The sequence below is a fragment of the Balaenoptera borealis genome, assembly GCF_965194805.1.
Source record: "Balaenoptera borealis genome assembly, chromosome: X".
Taxonomy (NCBI): Eukaryota; Metazoa; Chordata; class Mammalia; order Artiodactyla; family Balaenopteridae; genus Balaenoptera; species Balaenoptera borealis.
The window spans coordinates 42495328-42514486 of record NC_138881.1 but is presented as its reverse complement, the minus strand read 5'-3'; the positions used below and the strand labels follow the sequence as shown (position 1 = coordinate 42514486).

The 19159-nt window shown below is 41.7% G+C and overlaps 1 protein-coding gene and 1 pseudogene across 3 annotated transcripts in view; one reads left to right on the top strand and one right to left on the bottom strand.

Moving 5' to 3' along the window:
- The window catches only part of LOC309621113 (retinol dehydrogenase 12 pseudogene), a 339175-nt pseudogene that overhangs the window by 229453 nt on the left and 90563 nt on the right, over positions 1-19159 (bottom strand). The gene's annotated exons all lie outside the window — the stretch shown is intronic.
- LOC309621158 (uncharacterized protein) overlaps positions 1-19159 on the top strand; it is a 41677-nt gene that overhangs the window by 14113 nt on the left and 8405 nt on the right. The window contains exon 4 of one of the 2 annotated variants that reach the window (XR_014239776.1): positions 580-9067. Coding sequence is in view for 1 of the 2 variants with exons in the window: in XM_082378290.1 (XP_082234416.1) it covers positions 18658-18876 (219 nt within the window). In the remaining variant the exon portion in view is untranslated. Of the gene's footprint in view, positions 1-579; positions 9068-18657; positions 18877-19159 lie in introns of those variants that run through there. The other variant, XM_082378290.1, reaches the window with a different exon arrangement.

The following is a 19159-nucleotide window of genomic DNA, read 5'->3' as shown; positions in this document are numbered from 1 at the left end:
CAGTTCCTCTGTGGTAGAAACTTCCCGGTATGGGGTTTTCAAAAGGTTTTTTTTTTTTTTTTTTTTTTTTACATAAAACTGTCTTTAATCACAAAAAATCAAAGGACTAAATTCAGATAACTTGATAATCTGCCAAAGCAGTCAAGAAACAATTAGTGATCTTTCTTAATCATTCTTGACCACTTTCCACTCAATATTCAATTCACATTTTACTCCCCCCTTAGACTCATCTTCTGTACAAAGGCTTACATAATCCCCCAACTCCTACTAACTCAGAGCTCCACACCAGTATGGAAATGATTTTCACTCTTTTTTCTCCCACTAAACTGTCAGGTACTTGGTAGCAGGGATGCAGGCTTCTTCCTCTTGTTATCCTGCAGCTAATATTCCTGACTCCAGACTTCTCCATAGCCATCTGTCCTCCACAGTGCAGACAGAGTTCCTTTGCTTCCCAGTGAATGGGGGCTTTAACATTTACTTGACAATGAGCCTATGGAAATGCCTCCGGAGCTCTCCGTACAGGTATCTCCTCTTGGCTCCTGTAGGTTTGTTGATTCAGAAGCTCTGGTTCCTTTTAAGATTTTCAGAGATTCCTGGTCAAGATGTCGGTGCAGGGGAAGATCCTGAACTGACCTCATCCCACGGACACACCAAGCCTACAGCTATGTATGGAACAATGTCCTCAGGAAAAAAAAAACAACTAAAAACTGGTGGAGCGACCCCTTCTCATCAGGCAACGAGAGGGAAACCACCTGGAAGCAGGTAGTAAAGGCTGAGACGCCATCTCGCCATAAACTGCACCCTCAGCAAGGCCACCCATAACTGCGAGGGAACTCTAAACCTGGAGCTTCTCCCTGAGGAGTGAAGGGTTTGTACCTCACATGGGACACGCCAACTTTTAAGACTGGTACTAGAGAGACAAGCCCTCAATACACCTGGCTTTGAAGACCAGCAGGGCTCACTCCAGGGGCTCACTCGCTCTCAAAAGGTTTTTGATAGATATTCATATAAATTGATAGAGGGGACTCTGTTCATAATTATGCTGTGACAACTTGGACATATAGTCAGCCTAATAATAGAGAAACAATGTCATTTATAGCAACCCCATCTTTTTAAAAAAAATTTAAAGTTTATTTTTGGCTGCATTTGGTCTTCGTTGCTGCGCGCGGGCTTTCTCTAGTTGTGGCGAGCAGGGGCTACTCTTTGTTGCAGTGCACTGTCTTCTCATTGCGGTGGCTTCTTTTGCTGCGGAGCATGGGCTCTAGGCACGCGGGCTTCAGTAGTTGCAGCACGTGGGCTCAGTAGTTGCAGTGCACGGGCTCAGTAGCTGTGGCTCGTGGGCTCTAGCGCACAGGCTCAGTAGTTGTGGCGCACGGGCTTAGTTGCTCCGCGGCATGTGGGATCTTCCCGGACCAGGGCTCAAACCCATGTCCCCTGCATTGGCAGGTGCATTCTTAACCACTGTGCCACCAGGGAAATCCTTTACTTTTTTATATTGAAGTATAGTTGATTTACAATGTTGTGTTAATTTCTGCTGTACAGAAAAGTGATTCAGTTATATATATATATATATTCTTTTTTTAATATTCTTTTCCATTATGGTTTGTCACAGGATATTGAATATAGTTCCCTGTTATAGCAACCCCATCTTGCATGTAGTACTGTGTGTTTTCTTTGGCTGTCTTCTAAAGCAGCCCTTGGCAAATATTTTCTGTAGGGCCCAATAGTAAATATTTTAGGCTTTGTGGCTCATAGTCTCTGTTACAACTACTCAACTCGGTTTTTGTAGCATGAAAACAGCCATAGTCCATATGTAAACAAATGAGTGTAGCTGCCTACCCCTATTCTAGAGCATTTTTTCCAGAGGAAGCCAAAGCCCTACAGTCAAAGCAGATCTCAGCAAATGTATTATAACAAGAAACCAAAACTGTCTGAGGGCACACCTTTCTGATGGTCTGACGTCATACAAACAGAAAAGACTAAATTATATGTATCAATGCGTGGGCTAAATGCACTTCAGTGATACTCTGTAATAATTTTTCTTGGTCAGCCTTTTGACACTGCTTGAGCAACAGCTAGGTCAAAATTATAAGTGGCATTAGTCATATATAACATTTTCAGTCCAGTTTTTTCCTGTGGTCATTTCCTCCCTTTTTCTTAAAAATTATCTTTTAATTTTTGGCATTACAGAACTTATCCACGTGTACTGTATAATATTCAAGCTATTCAGAAATGCAAAAAATAGTATAATAAACCCCTTGTACCCATCGCCCATGTACAACAACTATCAACAGTTATGAACATATGACTAATCTTGTTTTATCTACTACTGCTGGATTATTTTAAAGCAAATCACTGAAATGATATATTTTGTCCTTATTTCCTTTAGTATGTATCTCTGTTTAACTGCAATACCATTAACACGCTTAAAACATTAACAATATTTTATTAATATCATTTGTTACCTACTTATTAAACAAATGTCCCTAATTGTCCCATACATGCCTTTTTAAATTGGAATTTTAATTAAAATAATTGTGAACTCACATGCAATTATGACAAATAATACTGAGAGGTCCTGTGTATCCTTTACCAAGTATCTTAGTCCATTCAGGCTGCTATAATAGAATACCACAGACTGGGTGGCTTAAACAACAGAAATTTACTTCTCACAGTTCTGGAGGCTGGAAAGTCCAAGATCAAAGTGCCAGCAGATCTGATGTCTGGTGAAAACCCACTTCTTGGTTTGCAGGTGGCCATCCTCTCACTGTATCCTCACATGGTGAAGAACAGAGAGTGAGAGCTAGTTCTCATGTCTTTTCTTATAAGGGCACTAAACCCATTCATGAGGGCTCCACTCTCATGACCTAATTACCTCCCAAAGGCCCCACCTCCTACTACTGTCACCTTGGGGGTAAGGATTTCAACCTATGAAATCTGTGGGGGACACAGACATTTAGTTCATAGCACCCAGTTTCCCCCAGTGGTAAGATCTTGCAAAACTATGATCACAATCAGGATATTGACATTGATACAGTACACCGATCTTATTCTGATTTTCCCAGTTTTACATGTATTCATTTGTGTGTGTGTGTTTAGTTTCATACAATTTTATCACAGTTATAGGTTTGAATGAAGATAGAGAACACTTCTATCACAGGGATCCTTGGTGTTGCAGTTTACAACCACACCTACCCCCCTCTCCTATACCTTTCCCTAACCCCTGGCAACTACTAACCTGGTCTCCATTTCCAAAATTTTGTCATTTCATAAATGTATTAGGAGGTGGGGCTTCCTGAAGAGAGGAGAGAGGTGGGTGTCTGGAAAAAATATTGGCTGAAATATTTCCACGTAAGATAAAAAAATATATACCCAAAGATGCAACAATCAACAAATCCTAAGCACAAGAACATGAGAAAACTACTTAAGGCACATCATAATCAAGTTGCTCAAAACCACTGGTGAAGAGAAGATCCAAGAGAAAAAAAGAAAATGCACAGGAACAAAGATAAGGACGAAAGCAGTTTTCTTGTCAGTAACAAGCCAGGAAACAGTGGAGCTAGGAAACAGTGGAGCAAGAACTTTACTGAAATTAACAACAACAAACCAGCAACCTAGAATTCTCTACCTGCAAAATTATTTTTTTAATGAAGACAAAATAAAGACATTTTCAGACATACAAAAGTTTAAAGAATTCATCATCAGCTGACCTGCACTACAAAAAATGTTAAAGGAGGTCCTTCAAGAAGAAGGCAAATGATACCAGATGGAAATCTACATCTACACAAAGGAATGAAGAGCACCAGAAATGGTAACTACATGGGTAACTATAAATACTTTTCTTATTATTTGGATCTCTTTAAAAGATAATCAACTGTTTAAAATTAAAATACCAATGAATCATGCCATTTATAATATATGCAAATTGAAATATATAACAACAATAGCACAAAACTTAGGAGGGTACATTGAAGTATGTTGTAAGGTTCTTGAATTATACATAAAGTGCTATAATATCACTTGAAGGTAGACTGTAATAAGTTAATGATATTAATACTATAAACTCTAAAGCGACAACTAAAATAAAATGAGAAAGTATTAAAGCTCTTAAACCCAATGAAGAATATAAAATGGAATCATAAAAAATACTTAATTCAAAATAAGACAGAAATAAAGGAAAAAGGGAAAAGAGAACAGATAGAACAAATAGAAAACAAATAGCCATATGGTAGATTTAAACACAACCACATCTATAATCATATTATATGTAAATGGCAAATAGAGATTTTTTCAATTGGATAAAAAAGCAAGACACAACTATATGTTCTGTGCAAGAAATCCACTTTAAATATAAAGACAAAAATAGGTTAAAAGTAAAAGGATGGCAAAACATGTACCATACTAACACTAATCCAGGGAATTCATACATGCACCCCAATGTTCATTGCAGCACTATTTACAATAGCCAGGACATGGAAGCAACCTTAATGTCCATTGACAGAGGAATGAATAAAGATGTGGTACATATATACAATGGAATATTACTCAGCCATAAAAAAGAACAAAATAATGCCATTTGCAGCAACATGGATGAACCTAGAGATTGTCATAATGAGTGAAGTAAGTCAGACAGAGAAAGACAAATACCATATGATATCACTTATATGTGGAATCTAAAAAAATGGTACAAATGAACTTATTTACAAAACAGAAATAGAGTCATAGATGTAGAAAACAAACTTATGGTTACCAGGGGGGAAGGGGAGAGGGATAAATTGGGAGATTGGGAATGACATATACATGCTACTATATATAAAATAGATAACTAATTAGAGCCTACTGCACAGGGAACTCTACTCAATACTCTGTAATGACCTATATGGGAAAAGAATCTAAAAAAAGAGTGGGTATATATATATGTATAACTGATTCACTTTGCTGTACACCTGAAACTAATACAACATTGTAAATCAACTATACTCCAATAAAAAAAAATTTTTAACATCTTTATTGGAGTATAATTGCTTTACAATGGTGTGTTAGTTGTTGCTTTATAACAAAATGAATCAGTTATACATATACATATGTCCCCATATCTCTTCCCTCTTGAGTCTCCCTCCCTCCCATCCTCCCTATCCTACCCCTCTAGGTGGTCACAAAGCACTGAGCTGATCTCCCTCTGCTATATGGCTGCTTCCCACTAGCTATCTGTTTTACGTTTGGTAGTGTATATATGTCCATGCCACTCTCTCACTTTGTCCCAGCTTACCCTTCCCCCTCCCCGAATCCTCAAGTCCATTCTCTAGTAGGTCTGCATCTTTATTCCCATCTTGCCCCTAGGTTCTTCATGACCATTTATTTATTTTTTTTAGATTCCATATATATGTGTGAGCATACGGTATTTGTTTTTCTCTTTCTGACTTACTTCACTCTGAATGACAGTCTCTAGGTCCATCCACCTCACTACAAATAACTCAGTTTCGTTCCTTTTTATGGCTGAGTAATATTCCACTGTATATATGTGCCACATCTTCTTTATCCATTCATCTGTCGATGGACACTTAGGTTGCTTCCATGTCCTGGCTATTGTAAATAGAGCTGCAATGAACATTGTGGTACATGACTCTTTTTGAATTATGGTTTTCTCAGGGTATATGCCCAGTAGTGGGATTGCTGGGTCGTATGGTAGTTCTATTTTTAGTTTTTTAAGGACCCTCCATACTGTTCTCCATAGTGGCTGTATCAATTTACATTCCCACCAACAGTGCAAGAGGGTTCCCTTTTCTCCACACCCTCTCCAGCATTTATTGTTTCTAGATTTTTTGATGATGGCCATTCTGACCGGTGTGAGACAAAATTCAACACCCATTTATGATAAAAACCCTCCAGAAAGTAGGCATAGAGGGAACTTACCTCAACATAATAAAGGCCATATATGACAAACCCACAGCCAACATCGTTCTCAATGGTGAAAAATTGAAACCATTTCCACTAAGATCAGGAATGAGACAAGGTTGCCCACTCTCACCACTGTTATTCAACATAGTTTTGGAAGTTTTAGCCACAGTAATCAGAGAAGAAAAAGAAATAAAAGGAATCCAAATCGGAAAAGAAGAAGTAAAGATGTCACTGTTTGCAGATGACATGATACTATACGTAGAGAATCCTAAAGATGCTACCAGAAAACTACTAGAGCTAATCAATGAATTTGGTAAAGGAGCAGGATACAAAATTAATGCACAGAAATCTCTTGCATTCCTATACACTAATGATGAAAAATCTGAAAGTGAAATTAAGAAAACACTCCCATTTACCATTGCAACCAAAAGAATAAAATATCTAGGAATAAACCTACCTAAGGAGACAAAAGACCTGTATGCAGGGAGATCAGCTCTGTGCTTTGTGACCACCTAGAGGGGTGGGATAGGGAGGGTTGGAGGGAGGGAGACGCAAGAGGGAAGAGATATGGGGATATATGTATATGTGTAGCTGATTCACTTTGTTGTAAAGCAGAAACTAGCACACCATTGTAAAGCAATTATACTCCAATAAAGATGTTTAAAAAAAAAGTTTCCCTTCTCCCCAGTTTATTTTTCATTTGTTTATTTATATATGAACAGACATAGATTCTTATATCATTCAATCAGTTTATAATCTATTTATTTATTTACTGTGCTGAAATCCAAAGGTAATTTATTAAATATTTCCCCATTAAATTTTTGTTAACTGTAGGATTTTTGGTTTTTTCCACTATGGTTTACCACAGGATACTGAATATAGTTCCCTGTGCTATACAGTAGGACCTTGTTGTTTATCCATTCTATATATAATAGTTTGCATCTGCTCATTCCAAACTCCCAGTCCATCCCTCCCCCACCCACCCTCTCCCTTGGCAGCAAGAAGTCTGTTCTCTATGTCTGTGAGTCTGTTTCTGTTTTGTAGGTAAGTTCATTTGTGTCATGTTTTAGATTCCAGATATAAGTGATATCATATGGTTTTTGTCTTTCTCTTTCTGACTTACTTCACTTAGTATGATAATCTCTAGTTGCATCCATGTTGCTGCAAATGGCATTATTTCATTCTTTTTTATGGCTGAGTAGTATTCCATTGTATATATACATACCACATCTTCTTTATCCATTCATCTGTCAATGGACATTTAGGTTGTTTCCATGTCTTGGCTATTGTGAATACTGCTGCTATGAACATAGGGGTGCATGTATCTTTTTGAATTTTAGTTTTGTCTGGGCATATGCCCAGGAGTGGGATTGCTGGATCATATGGCAACTCTCTTTTTAGTTTTTTGAACAACCTCCATATTGTTCTCCATACTGGCTGTACCAATTTACATTCCCACCAACAGGGTAGGAGGGTTCCCTTTTCTCCACACCCTCTTCAGCATTTGTTATTTGCAGACTTTTTAATGATGGCCATTCTGACCAGTGTGAGATGGTACCTCATTGTAGTTTTTTTTTTTTTTTTAAAGATTTACTGATTGATTGATTGATTGATTGCTATGTTGGGTCTTCGTTTCTGCGCGAGGGCTTTCTCTAGCTGCGGCAAGTGGGGGCCACTCTTCATCGCGGTGCACGGGCCTCTCACTATCGCGGCCTCTCTTGTTGCGGAGCACAGGCTCCAGACGCGCAGGCTCAGCAGTTGTGGTTCACGGGCCCAGTTGCTCCTCGGCATGTGGGATCCTCCCAGACCAGGGCTCGAACCCGTGTCCTCTGCATTAGCAGGCAGATTCTCAACCACCGTGCCACCAGGGAAGCCCCTCATTGTAGTTTTAATTTGCATTTCTCTAATAATTTATTACTATATTTATTTTGAATTTTAAAATATTCTCAGATTTGGCCAGTGGGAGTCACTTGCAGCTGGAATGTTATGTCCTTTTGACATGTCCCATGATGCCTTGAGCACATCCTGACCTTCTGGCGCAACAAAATGTTCAGGTTCATCTTGTACTTTTCCCACCCCAGCCCAGAATAACCCACATCTCCTAGTTAATAATTTTTTAATGAGTTTTAATCCTGGTATATAACATAGTATGCCTACTACTAAATACCTAATATTATATAATATTTTATAGGAGAAAGAAATATAGTTGAAATTTCTGCAATTCACTGTGTTCATGCAGTAAAAGTTATTCTTTACTGAAAATGAGAACTACATTGACAGATGAATGGATAAAGAAGATGTGGTACAAATATACAATGGAACACTACTCAGCCATGAAAAAGAATGAAATAATGTCATTTGCAGCAACATGGATGCAACTAGAGATTATCATACTAAGTGAAGTAAGTCTGAAAGAAAAAGACAAATACCATATGGTGTCACTTATATGTGGAATCTAAAATATGACACAAATGAACCTATCTATGAAACAGAAACAGAATCATGGACATAGAGAACAGACTGGTAGTTGCCAAGGGGGAGGGGGCTGGGGAGGGATGGAGCGGGAGGTTGGGGTTAGCAGATGTAAGCTTTTATATATAGAATGGATAAACAACAAGGTCCTACTGTATAGCACAGAGACCTATATTCAATATCCTATGATAAACCATAATGGAAAAGAATATTTTTTAAAAAAGAATGTATATATATGTATAACTGAATCACTTTGCTGTACAGCAGAAAGTAACACAACATTGTAAATCAACTATACTTCAATTTTAAAAGTATTGATAAAAATGAGGACTAAACAACCCTCTTAAGTCCTCCAGCTATTTCGAGAACTGCCAGAAACACCTTTCCTGGGCAGTTGAGTACCGAGTAGCAGATGTTATGCTGGGAACTGGGAAGGGAGAAATATATTATACACACCCCTTGTCCTGTAGCAACCCCGAAATGTGAAAAACAAATACAGGTAGGTAGGAAAGGTAAGTTCTCCATGAGGGAGTAAGTTTACCCGCCAGTGTTGGAGAAGCTTAAATTGGATGATAAGGCATGTGATACAAAGTGCAAAGGTATGGAAGTGAAAAAGAAAAACTATTTGATGTCAAATCGCTCTATGTAGAAGAAGAAGGGTCTATGTGACATTCAGGGAAGCAAAATGAATTTAAAATCTGAGGACAAATGCTGGACTCCATCATAGAAAAAGTAAGAATTTTTTCCTTGATCTAATGGATCACCATGGAGGGATTATATATGCAGGGAAGATATATTAACTAACTTTTGTATCTTGAAAGAATTATAGTCCCTATTGCAATTGTGTTTTATATTTCAGGATAACATATTTTAAGTAGAGATTTTTAAAAACAACATTAAAAGAGGAACTGACCACAGAGTCTTTGCACAGAATTTTAAGCCCAGACTGAAAATGGCATATTCTATTACCAATTTTTTAAAATATTTAAAAGATTTTGCAGCTTCATTGAGGAATGGTTGACAAATTAAAAATTATATATACTTAAGGTGTACAATATGGTGCTTTGATATAAATATATTCTTTTAACTTTGACCTACCTAAGGCCCAAGTAGCGTCAAAAGCCCCAGAGGAAAGTTAAAATGTAGGATGGTTTGCACCCGTATGAAATGAAATCATCAGTGAGGTGTGCACATGAAGAACCCTATCCACTGTGTTCTGCTTTGGCCCTACGCCCTCGGCTTCTTTTAGGTGGTTCTAAACCAGCGGTTCTCAAACTTGAGCATGCATCAGAATCACCTAGAGGGCTTGTCAACACACAGACTGCTAAACCTCATAACCAAAAGTCTGGTGTAGGACCCGAGAATTTGCATTTCTACCAGTCTCTCAAATGATACTGCTGGTGGTGGTCCAAGGAACATACTGTGAGAACCATTGTTCTAGAAGATGGCTGTGGCAAACCCTATCATCCTACACTTATGACAAGATTACTATTGACGACACTCGTCTTTTTCATTAGGCTGACCCTCTGTCCAGTTTACACCTGTTGTTCCGGCATAATTATTAATGATGCCCCTTCCCATTTTAAAGTGTCCTGATTTGGATGATAAAGTATAAGGTTACCTCACCCATACTCCATAATGAGATCAAATTTGTTTTTGAAATTCAATTATCAGGAAACCTTTACCCTGGAAGAATTGTCATATTTTCTCCCTGTGGCCAATGTAAATCTTACAAACGACTGCATTTCCTTTCCAGCTATATCGGATAGGAAGATAAGAAACAAACTTCTAGCTCAAATTTAATTACTCTGAAGGACCATCAGGCCCAAATGCCTATAGTCCAAATAGATTCTGGTGCTGACTTTGTTCATTCTGTCTGTATCTTCTCTGACCTAAATTTATAGAGTCATACCTGGACATTTTACTACAGGGATTCTTTAATGCCCCCTAAAAACACTGGAAAAGCAATGGGTGCAACAAACAAATACATGAATTAATCTATTAAATTAAAAACTTGGTTATTAAAAACTTGGTTATTTCCTGCTTTTCTTGGGAAGGGGCTTGGGTCTGTGAAGTCAAAGTTGCAGAGGGGATGATGTGCAGGTACGTTGCAGAGATCAGATTCACCAGCCTGGAAACACCCACACTTCAGCTGGGGGCCGCACCCTGTGGGAGACCCAGGGGGCACCACATTTCTGTGGCCACAAGCTGTGTATCTGTGACTGATATGATTGTGTGACACTTGGAAAAGGCAGGTTTCTCATTGGGACCAAGTGTACAACTATCCCCTCCTAAGTCGTTTAATATCTGTCCTTGCACCCTCACCCAAGATTTCAATTTCTAGAAAACAATCAATCATGCATGTGCATGAAGATTTAAATGCAGGAATTCCACTGCGGTGATGTTAATAGTCAAAACCAAAACTATCCTTCATAAATGTTAACTAACAGTATATTGGTTATAAAAATTATGATATATTCAAAGACTCAGTATTATGCAGCTGTTAAAATTGTATACAAAAATATTTGCTGACGTGGAAAAATACTTAAGTTAGAATACAGAGCAAAGAGAGAAGGTAACCAAACAATTCTAGTTTTCATTTAAACTAAATGTGCATGTATGAATAAACTAAACACTCATGAACATAAACACCAAAGCTCATAGCCAGAAAAAATATCTGAAAGGAAAAAAATCAAAATGTTAATTGAATTTAGTTAGGAGATAACAGAGGTCATTTAAATTTTATTCTTTCTACTTATTCGTAGTGTATAACTTCCTTTATATTTAGTTTTGTTTATTATACAAATAGTTATATTTGTAATAGTTACAAATATAACTATTTGTATAATAAACAAAACTAAAATAATAGAGTTTTGTCATATATACTGTCTTACTGACCACATGACCCTGAGCCGCTGTGAAAATGAGCCTGTCCCCAGCTTCCACAGGAAAGAGGGAGCTGTGGGGCAGGGTCTGGCTCCTTCATTGTCTGCCTCTGTTTACAGACTCTCAAGGGGAACTTTTTTTTTTTAGCCTTACCGCTCGGCATGCAGGATCTTAGTTTCCCGACAAGGGATTGAACCTGTGCCCCTGCAATGGAAGCTCAGAGTGTTAACCACTGGACCGCCAGGGAAATCCCTTGAGGGGAACTTTTAGTGGGAAACTTGGTCTTGGCTATTGTGTGGTGAGGGTGGAAGACACAGTCAGGAGACAAGCTTCCAGTCCACTGATGTCACTCACAATCCCAGAGGCCTGGACAAGTCATGTACCTTCTCAGGCCACTTTACTCATCTTTGAGAGGAGGAGGAAGAAGCAGAAGGGCCCTAGACACTGTGGTCACCCTACTACCCTGCCTTTCTCTAAGTTCCAAAGAAAAGGGATTTTTCTGCCCTAGATCAGGGTAGAGGAGAAATCAGCAAATCCCCAAGGATCAGGGGAAAGCAGGCTCTGGTAGGGATCAGCTGAGTGTGTGCACAGAGCCAGTGAGGACTGAAGGGCCTGTGCTGGGCGTCAGGGGGTAGCGTCTCCCTGGCTGGGGCCGGTGGTCACCCCCACCCAGACCTCGCTTGCAGACACCCTGCAGGGAGCTGCCTCCCCCTCCTCTAGGCTGTGGGGCTGACCCTCCCATCCCACCTTTCCTCCATCGGCTGCATCACATTTTCCACTGAAACAGGAAGGGCTCTGGATGTGGGACAGCAGCCCCGTGGTGCTCACAGCAGGAGGACGGTGACCTGTCTCAGGGACACCAAGTCTGGAATTTGCCCCTCCTGTGACACACCTGCCCCTGTCCTGAGGCCCTGGTGATCAATATCAGGTACCTAATTTAATTTTCACTGCAACCTTGCCAGCTACCTGACAATGATTATCCTTAGGACCATTTGACAATAGAAGCAGCTGAAGCACAGTGAGGCTAAGTTGGTTGTCCCAAGGTCACACTACTAGCAAGTAGAAGGACCAGGAAATACTTAAGCCAAGGTCAGCTGACTCCAAAGTGCCCACACTTAGCCACTCTGTGATTCTAAACCCCATACGGGGTTGACTCCCAATAAACAATATTCCTATTTTCCATTGTCTTCAAAGTGCTCAGGCTGAGGGGGGACAACATCTTGTGTGCATAAACTGAGCTTCTGCATGTTTCAGTGCACATCCAGGGCAACCTACCTGGCCCTCCCTCTTCTGACAGAGATGAAAACTCAAACTCACCCTCCCCACCCACTTCTTAGACACTGAAAACCAGGTGTGCACCAGGTCCTCCAGTGATTGACGAACTCAGGAAAGTTGATCTCTGGTCACGTGAGGTCCCAAATCCCTGGGACCATGCCCCTGATTCCTCTGGCTGCCAATCATTCACTGACCAGCAGAAGCCACCCATGGTTGGACTACAGGGACTGCCAGAGGACACTTCAAAGTCCCCCAGTCAGTGGCATGGCCCAGGGTCCTCATATCGTTAATCCATGATGACCACAGGAACCTTGAATAATGCCCAACACGGGCACACCAGTGCCACACCCCCAGCAGGTTTCCAATCATCCGTCTTCCCAGATTGCCAGTTACTGACCCACATAGTTTCCAAAACTGACTTATGGAGCAGCCAAACACTGAGCATTCCTGAAGGATGTTATGGCTTTCATTCTAGAAGTCCCTCACAAAGCCACTGACCCTCCAGTCCCTAATTGCCTGGCTCTACATCCCCATAAACTTAGTGGCCTAAAAAAACACACATTTATTATCTCATAGTTTATATGAGTCTGGAATCTGGGCACAGCTTAGCTTGGTCCTCTGTTTTAGGGTCTCTCCTGAGGCTGCATTCAAGGTTTCAGCTAGGCTTGGGGCCTCATCTGAAGGCTCAACTGGGGAAGGATCTGCTTCCAAGTTCACTTATATGGTTGTTTACAGGATTCAGTTCATTTGGGCTGTTGGACTGAGAGCCTCAGTTTCTTACTGACTGTTGGTGAAAGGCCACCCTCAGTTCCCTGCTATACGGGCCTCCCCAACATGGCAAGTTGGTTCACTAAATCCAACAAGGGAGACAGCCTGTTAGCAAGACAGAAGCTACAATCTCTTGTAATCGAATCGTGAAGGTGGCATCTCCTCAGTGTTAAAGGTATGCTATTGATTAGAAGCAAGTTACTCAAATGGAGGGAATTACACAAGGCCATGAATACCAGGAGGCAAGGATCATTGGGAGCCATCTTAGAAGCTACTTCCCATAGACCATGGAGAAATAAACAGCTTCAGACATTAAATAATATGAAGACTATTCCACCAATTTACTCTATTTGAGGAAAACACTAAAGGAAGTATTCTAAATAAATGAATACTAAATCAGAAGATAGATCTCAAAATAACAGAGCAAGACAATGGTTAGCTATGACTGTTGTGGTAAAATACACACCCTCAAGTACACATTCATATAGCTATAGTTAAATTATGATAAATAAAGTGACTGGGGACTTTGAATAAAAATGTTAAGTAAGTTTTCTTGAAGCAGGATTGACTTAACCTAAGAAAAATACAGTCTTCAAAAAGGCAGTTTAAATGTTTCTAGAAAAATCCGGAAATAATACTGTTCACCTTGCTGAGGCAAATATGGAGGATAGAGTATCTTTCTCTACCAAGAAAGGTTAATTATATTCTGATCAAATAATAGAAAAAACATAAATCATGCCTGTTAGAAAGGACCAAATATATAATTGGACAATTAGTAAACATAAAAATTACCAAACTAATGAGGTATGAGGGGGGGGGGAACAAAAATGAACACAAATGTCATAAAGGTGTTAGGAAGAAGAAAAGAATGAAAGTTATATTTAGGAAATAGTAAAATTGATAATAAGGATAATATAATACAAAAAAATAAGATTATCATCATTATACAAATTTAAATGGACTGAATCTCAAGACACAAATGTGGGATTAGAGCAAAAAATACACTTATATGCAGTTAAAAGAAGTATATCTTAAACAAAGAGAAAAATGCAAAATAAAGGTTTAGGCAAAGATACACCAGATTAGTGGCAGCAAAATAAAAGCAGCAGTGATGATGTACTTACCAAAGTAAATTCAAGGTCAAAAGGACTCAACAAGCAAAACAAAGAAAACACATAGTGGCATTGTGAAAAATGGCCAAAGATATATACTTTAGGATCTCCCCACCCACCTGCCAAAAACAGAACTATAAGGAGAAATTTGTTTTAAAATATTATAACATTTATTCTATCTTTTGATAATATAACAGATGGAGTAGACAAAAAATCAGAGTAAAGAAATGTTAATCCTCAAACTAGATTGAAAAGTCATAATGAGTAATCTGTACCTAACTGAGAATATAGTTTCTTCTCTTAAATCCATGAAAGTTTTACAAAATTCAATTGAGTAATCTGGCCCACAAAGAAAATCTTGAGTAATGTTTACAAGTTCAGATTCAACAGGCTACATTCTCTTATCACAGTAAAACCATAATTACAAAAAAAGAAAGAAAAGATAACCAAACTACTTTAACCAGTTAGAAACTAAGAGACGTTCCTCAATAGCTAGGATCAAAGTGAGAAATCAGTTCTGAAGTTGCACCTTTCATACCAGAGTTTATGAGACACAGCTACCCTTAGAAAAAAGTGTATAGTCTCAAATCCTTTACTATTAAAAAGAGACTGGGAAACCAAAAAATAATCAATTAGGAATTTGATTCAACAAGGTAGAAAAAGAACAAAATGAAGCAAACACATAGAAAAATGAAACACAAAACAAAAAAATCAAGGTGGCAATTAATAGAAGCTTAAATAAATAAATATAGATTTAGGGAGCATAAATAAAACAGAAAGGTAAGCCTTTCTAATAATTATATGGATTAGCTCCTGGAAAATCTGATGAAGTGAAAAGGAAACAAAAATACAATACTAGTAATAAAAAAGGAGATATTGCACCAGATACGTAGTGCATTAGAGAACTACTCTACTAGTTATCGTGGAATATGAGGTATAAGTCTAGAGCAACATACTTAAACATTTAGGTGAAATATGTGAGTCCCCAGGGAAAAATGTAATAGTGAAAATTAATGAAAAAATCCCTAAGGGGCCAGTGAATATAAAAAGAATAGGAAGAGTAGTTGAAATGGGCAGAGCCAGCTGGAAAGGGCAGACCCAGAGCAGGGTAGTGGGAGGAGGAGGACAGGACAAGATGGGCAGGTATGGGGGGGAGACAGATAGACCAGGACTGGACTGGCAGGGGCCAAGGCTGACAGAAAAGGCTGGGACCTCGTGGTATGGTAAAGGGTGGAACAAGGTGGGTGGGGGCAGGGACACAATTGCCATGACACCCTGAACTCTCCTCAGTGTCCCAAAGTGGAATCACCAAGGAGGACTATCCCACACTCACCTATTCCTTCCATTGCAACATTTTCCCAGCACTTCTGGCCTGGGGAACATTAACAATTATACAGAAGTTGATCAAAGTACACTAATCAGGTGCCAGCTGCATATTTGATGGCCTGGGATGGGGGACTTAGGAGAACAAGGGTCACTGGCATTCCCTTCGTAAGATCACATCTCCGTTGACAGAAGAGGATGCACCGAGCACAGTGGGCATCACAGGCACCCCCAAACGTGCACTGTAGCCCACCCCCCAAGTAAAGCTGCACTGTCACCCACCACCACTGGAGGTTCGGAATTGGGTTTGTGGCCAGAGAGAACCGCTTAGGGGCCATCAGAGAATATTAAAATCTCTTGTTCTAACGTTTTTAAACAGAACTCTGGATGATGGGAGATGAGGGCAGGGCAGATCTCCTGGCCCCGCCCAGATTCAGGAAAGAAAGAGATGGGGGATACAGGAACGGACAGAAACAGGGGGATTTTGAGGACCACCCCACCTCAAGGAGGCGTAGACCGAGACAGGAGACTAAATGGGGGAACAGAGAAGCACAGAGAAACTCTGAGATGCCCTGAGAAAGATGTGGTTAGAGGAACAGGTGTGTGAGGAATTCGTAGAGTGTCTCCCTTGCACAGGGCGTTGAGTACAGGACCTCAGCTGAGCAGAGCTCAGCTGTCTGCTCTGGAGCGTAGGTCCGTGGTGAGCGGGTCATGCTGGATTGTCTGATGAAGCATCAGGGCCAGCAGCCCTGCCCGATTCTTCATAGCTGTGCGCACCTTGTGCTCCTGCTCAACCAGGTCTTCCAGCTTGAACAACTGTGGGGGGGCAAGCATGAGAAGGGGCTTCTAGGATTCCATCCCGCCCCTCAGCCCCACTCAGCCTTGTAACCTACCATGCGCACGCGCTCTAGGTCCACCTCGGCACGTCTCAGCTTCTCCCAGCAGTAGTGGCTATTGCACAGGCGTTTGGGGAGGCAACAGAAATTACCAGTGGGCTCAAAGACGTTTTTCACTAGTGGGCAACCGCACACTTCACCATCCGGTACCTGTGGGGAAGAATGAAAGATGATGAGGTACGTGAAGGGTGGCAAATGGAGGGTGATCAGGCAGGCAGGATGAAAGGAAGAGGGGAATGGAGGGCAGGCAGGCAGGAAGGAGAGGAATGGGGAGTGACCTAGCAGGGGGGAAGAGAGGAATTCAGTGATTAGGTAAAGAAGAGGGGGCCAAAGGGGGATGATCAATCATGGAGAATGGAGGAAGAAGTTAAGCAGGGATGTAGGAATGGAGGTGATCAGGCAGGAAGGACAGAAGAACAGAAAGAGATCAAACAGGAAGGAGAGGAAGGATGGAGGGGAGGTCTGACAGGGAGAAGTAGATGAATGAGGGTTGGTAAAGCATGGGGGAGGTGAGGAATGAGGCTGGGAGGGTGAAAGGGATGGGGGCTGATCAAACAGGGAAGAAGAAGGGATTTAGGAGATGACAAGCGGTGAGAAGGAGATTGGGGAAGTGAGGCAGGGAGAATAAGAATGGAAGGAAGTCAGAAAGTAAGAAGAGAGGAATTGAGGGTAACCATGCAGGGAGGGAGGGGGGATTGTGGGGTGGTCAGGCAGGGGCTGGGAAAAGAAGGGAGATGAGCAAGCAAGGAGAAGGGAAGAATGGGGAATGGTTATGCAGTGAGGAGCAGAGGAACGGAGGCTGGTCAGGCAGAGGGAGAGAGAAATGTTGGGGGGCGGGGTCAGGCAAGGAGATTATGAATAAATAAACAGGCAGAGAGAAAAGTAAAACTAGAAAGTGATTGGGCAGTGAGGAGGGGGGTGTACGGGAGGTCAGGAAAGGAGGAGGGGATACATAGGGATTGGTCAGGAGGTATGAAGGCAGTCAGGCAGAAGGAAGAAGGAATAGGAGGCAATCAAGCACTGGAGGACGAGAGGAAGAAGGTGGTCAGGTAGGGAGAAGGGGAGGAATGGAGGGCGATGAGGTAGAGAAAGAAAAGTCTCACCTTGGGGTCCTTCGAGTGCTCAGGGCATAACACCTGGAGTCGCTTACAGTAGCTCTTACTCTGTGGGTCGTAAACATCACAGAAGAGTCTTGTGGCTCTGGGGAGAGGTGAAAGTGAGGTACTAAGGGTCAGGAGGAGGGTGGTCCCACCCTGAACCCTGCCCACCCTTTGTCCCCAACCCCACCTATACCCTGCCGCTAATCCGCCCACCTCTGTCTCTGAGCCTACCCACATCCTGCCCTTGATCTTGCCCACCCTGCTCCTGACCCTGTCCACATCATGCCTTTGACCCTGGGTAGCACTCACACTCACCCCTCAACGCAAGTGGGGTACAGGGCCCCGAAGGACGATTTGCGCTCATACTGGGGAAAAAAGAGTACAAATGTGAGGAACTATAGACACACACTGCATACCCTCCCATGACAAAGCCCCAAACAACACATTTGTTCCCTGTGGACCTTACGCTCCTGTCTGCTCAGCCAATGTCCCCCCCTCACCAGTGGCTGATGCCCAAATCTTGGCCCTTTTACTGGGGATGGAAGAAAAGCACAAATGGGTAGAGCCATGGATGTGTGTTGTATTCTCTTCTACAACAAATACCCGGGCACAAAACCTGCCCCCCTCCTCATGGACCCCACCCAGCCAAAAACACCCTTGCCCCATCTGCCCCATCTGCCCCCAGCCAATGCTCCAACCTTGGCGAAGCAGTGCTCCATGTGGCGCAGGGCAACCTGCGTATTGATGGATTTCCCACAGGAGACACAGAAGATTTGCAGGTTGACGCTGTTCCTTTCATGTTTGTTGCTCTGCATAGGACAGTAGGGCCAGTAAAGCAGTGCAGAGTGGGGACGGCAGGGCAAGCTATCAGGCACCTTTCTGCTCCACCCCACCCATTCCCACTCACCTCTTCATCTTCGCACACAGCCTGCTGCTTGCCACGCTGAATGATGGCCTCAAGTTCATGGAAATGGCACTCCAACTCCTTCAGGCGGGTGAGGGTGTCCTGCTGTTCACGGTGGATGCACTCGAGCGTTTTCTTGTCATGCTCCTCAGCAATGCAAGGGCTCTGCTGCCACTCCTGGATGCGCTGGGGCAGGATCGCATGGATGCGGCTGGAAGGGGAGACAGCAAGAAATGGAATGCGTATGTGGGGGCATCAAAATAAGAAGAAATGGATGAGTGACCGAATGGTGGATGTTTAGGATAATGAATGGTAGATGAGTGAATGTTGGTGAATGGGTGATTGGATGGTGGGTGGTTGGGTGGATGGCTAGACAGCTGGGTGGGTAAGTGACTGTTGAGGGTGAATGAGTGGGTCGGTGGATGGAATGTGGATGGCTGGTTCAGCGGGTCGGTGGATGTAAGGGTGGATGGATAGGTGGGTGAGTGGACGAATGGTGGAGGGGTACATAGGTAGCGGGGTAGA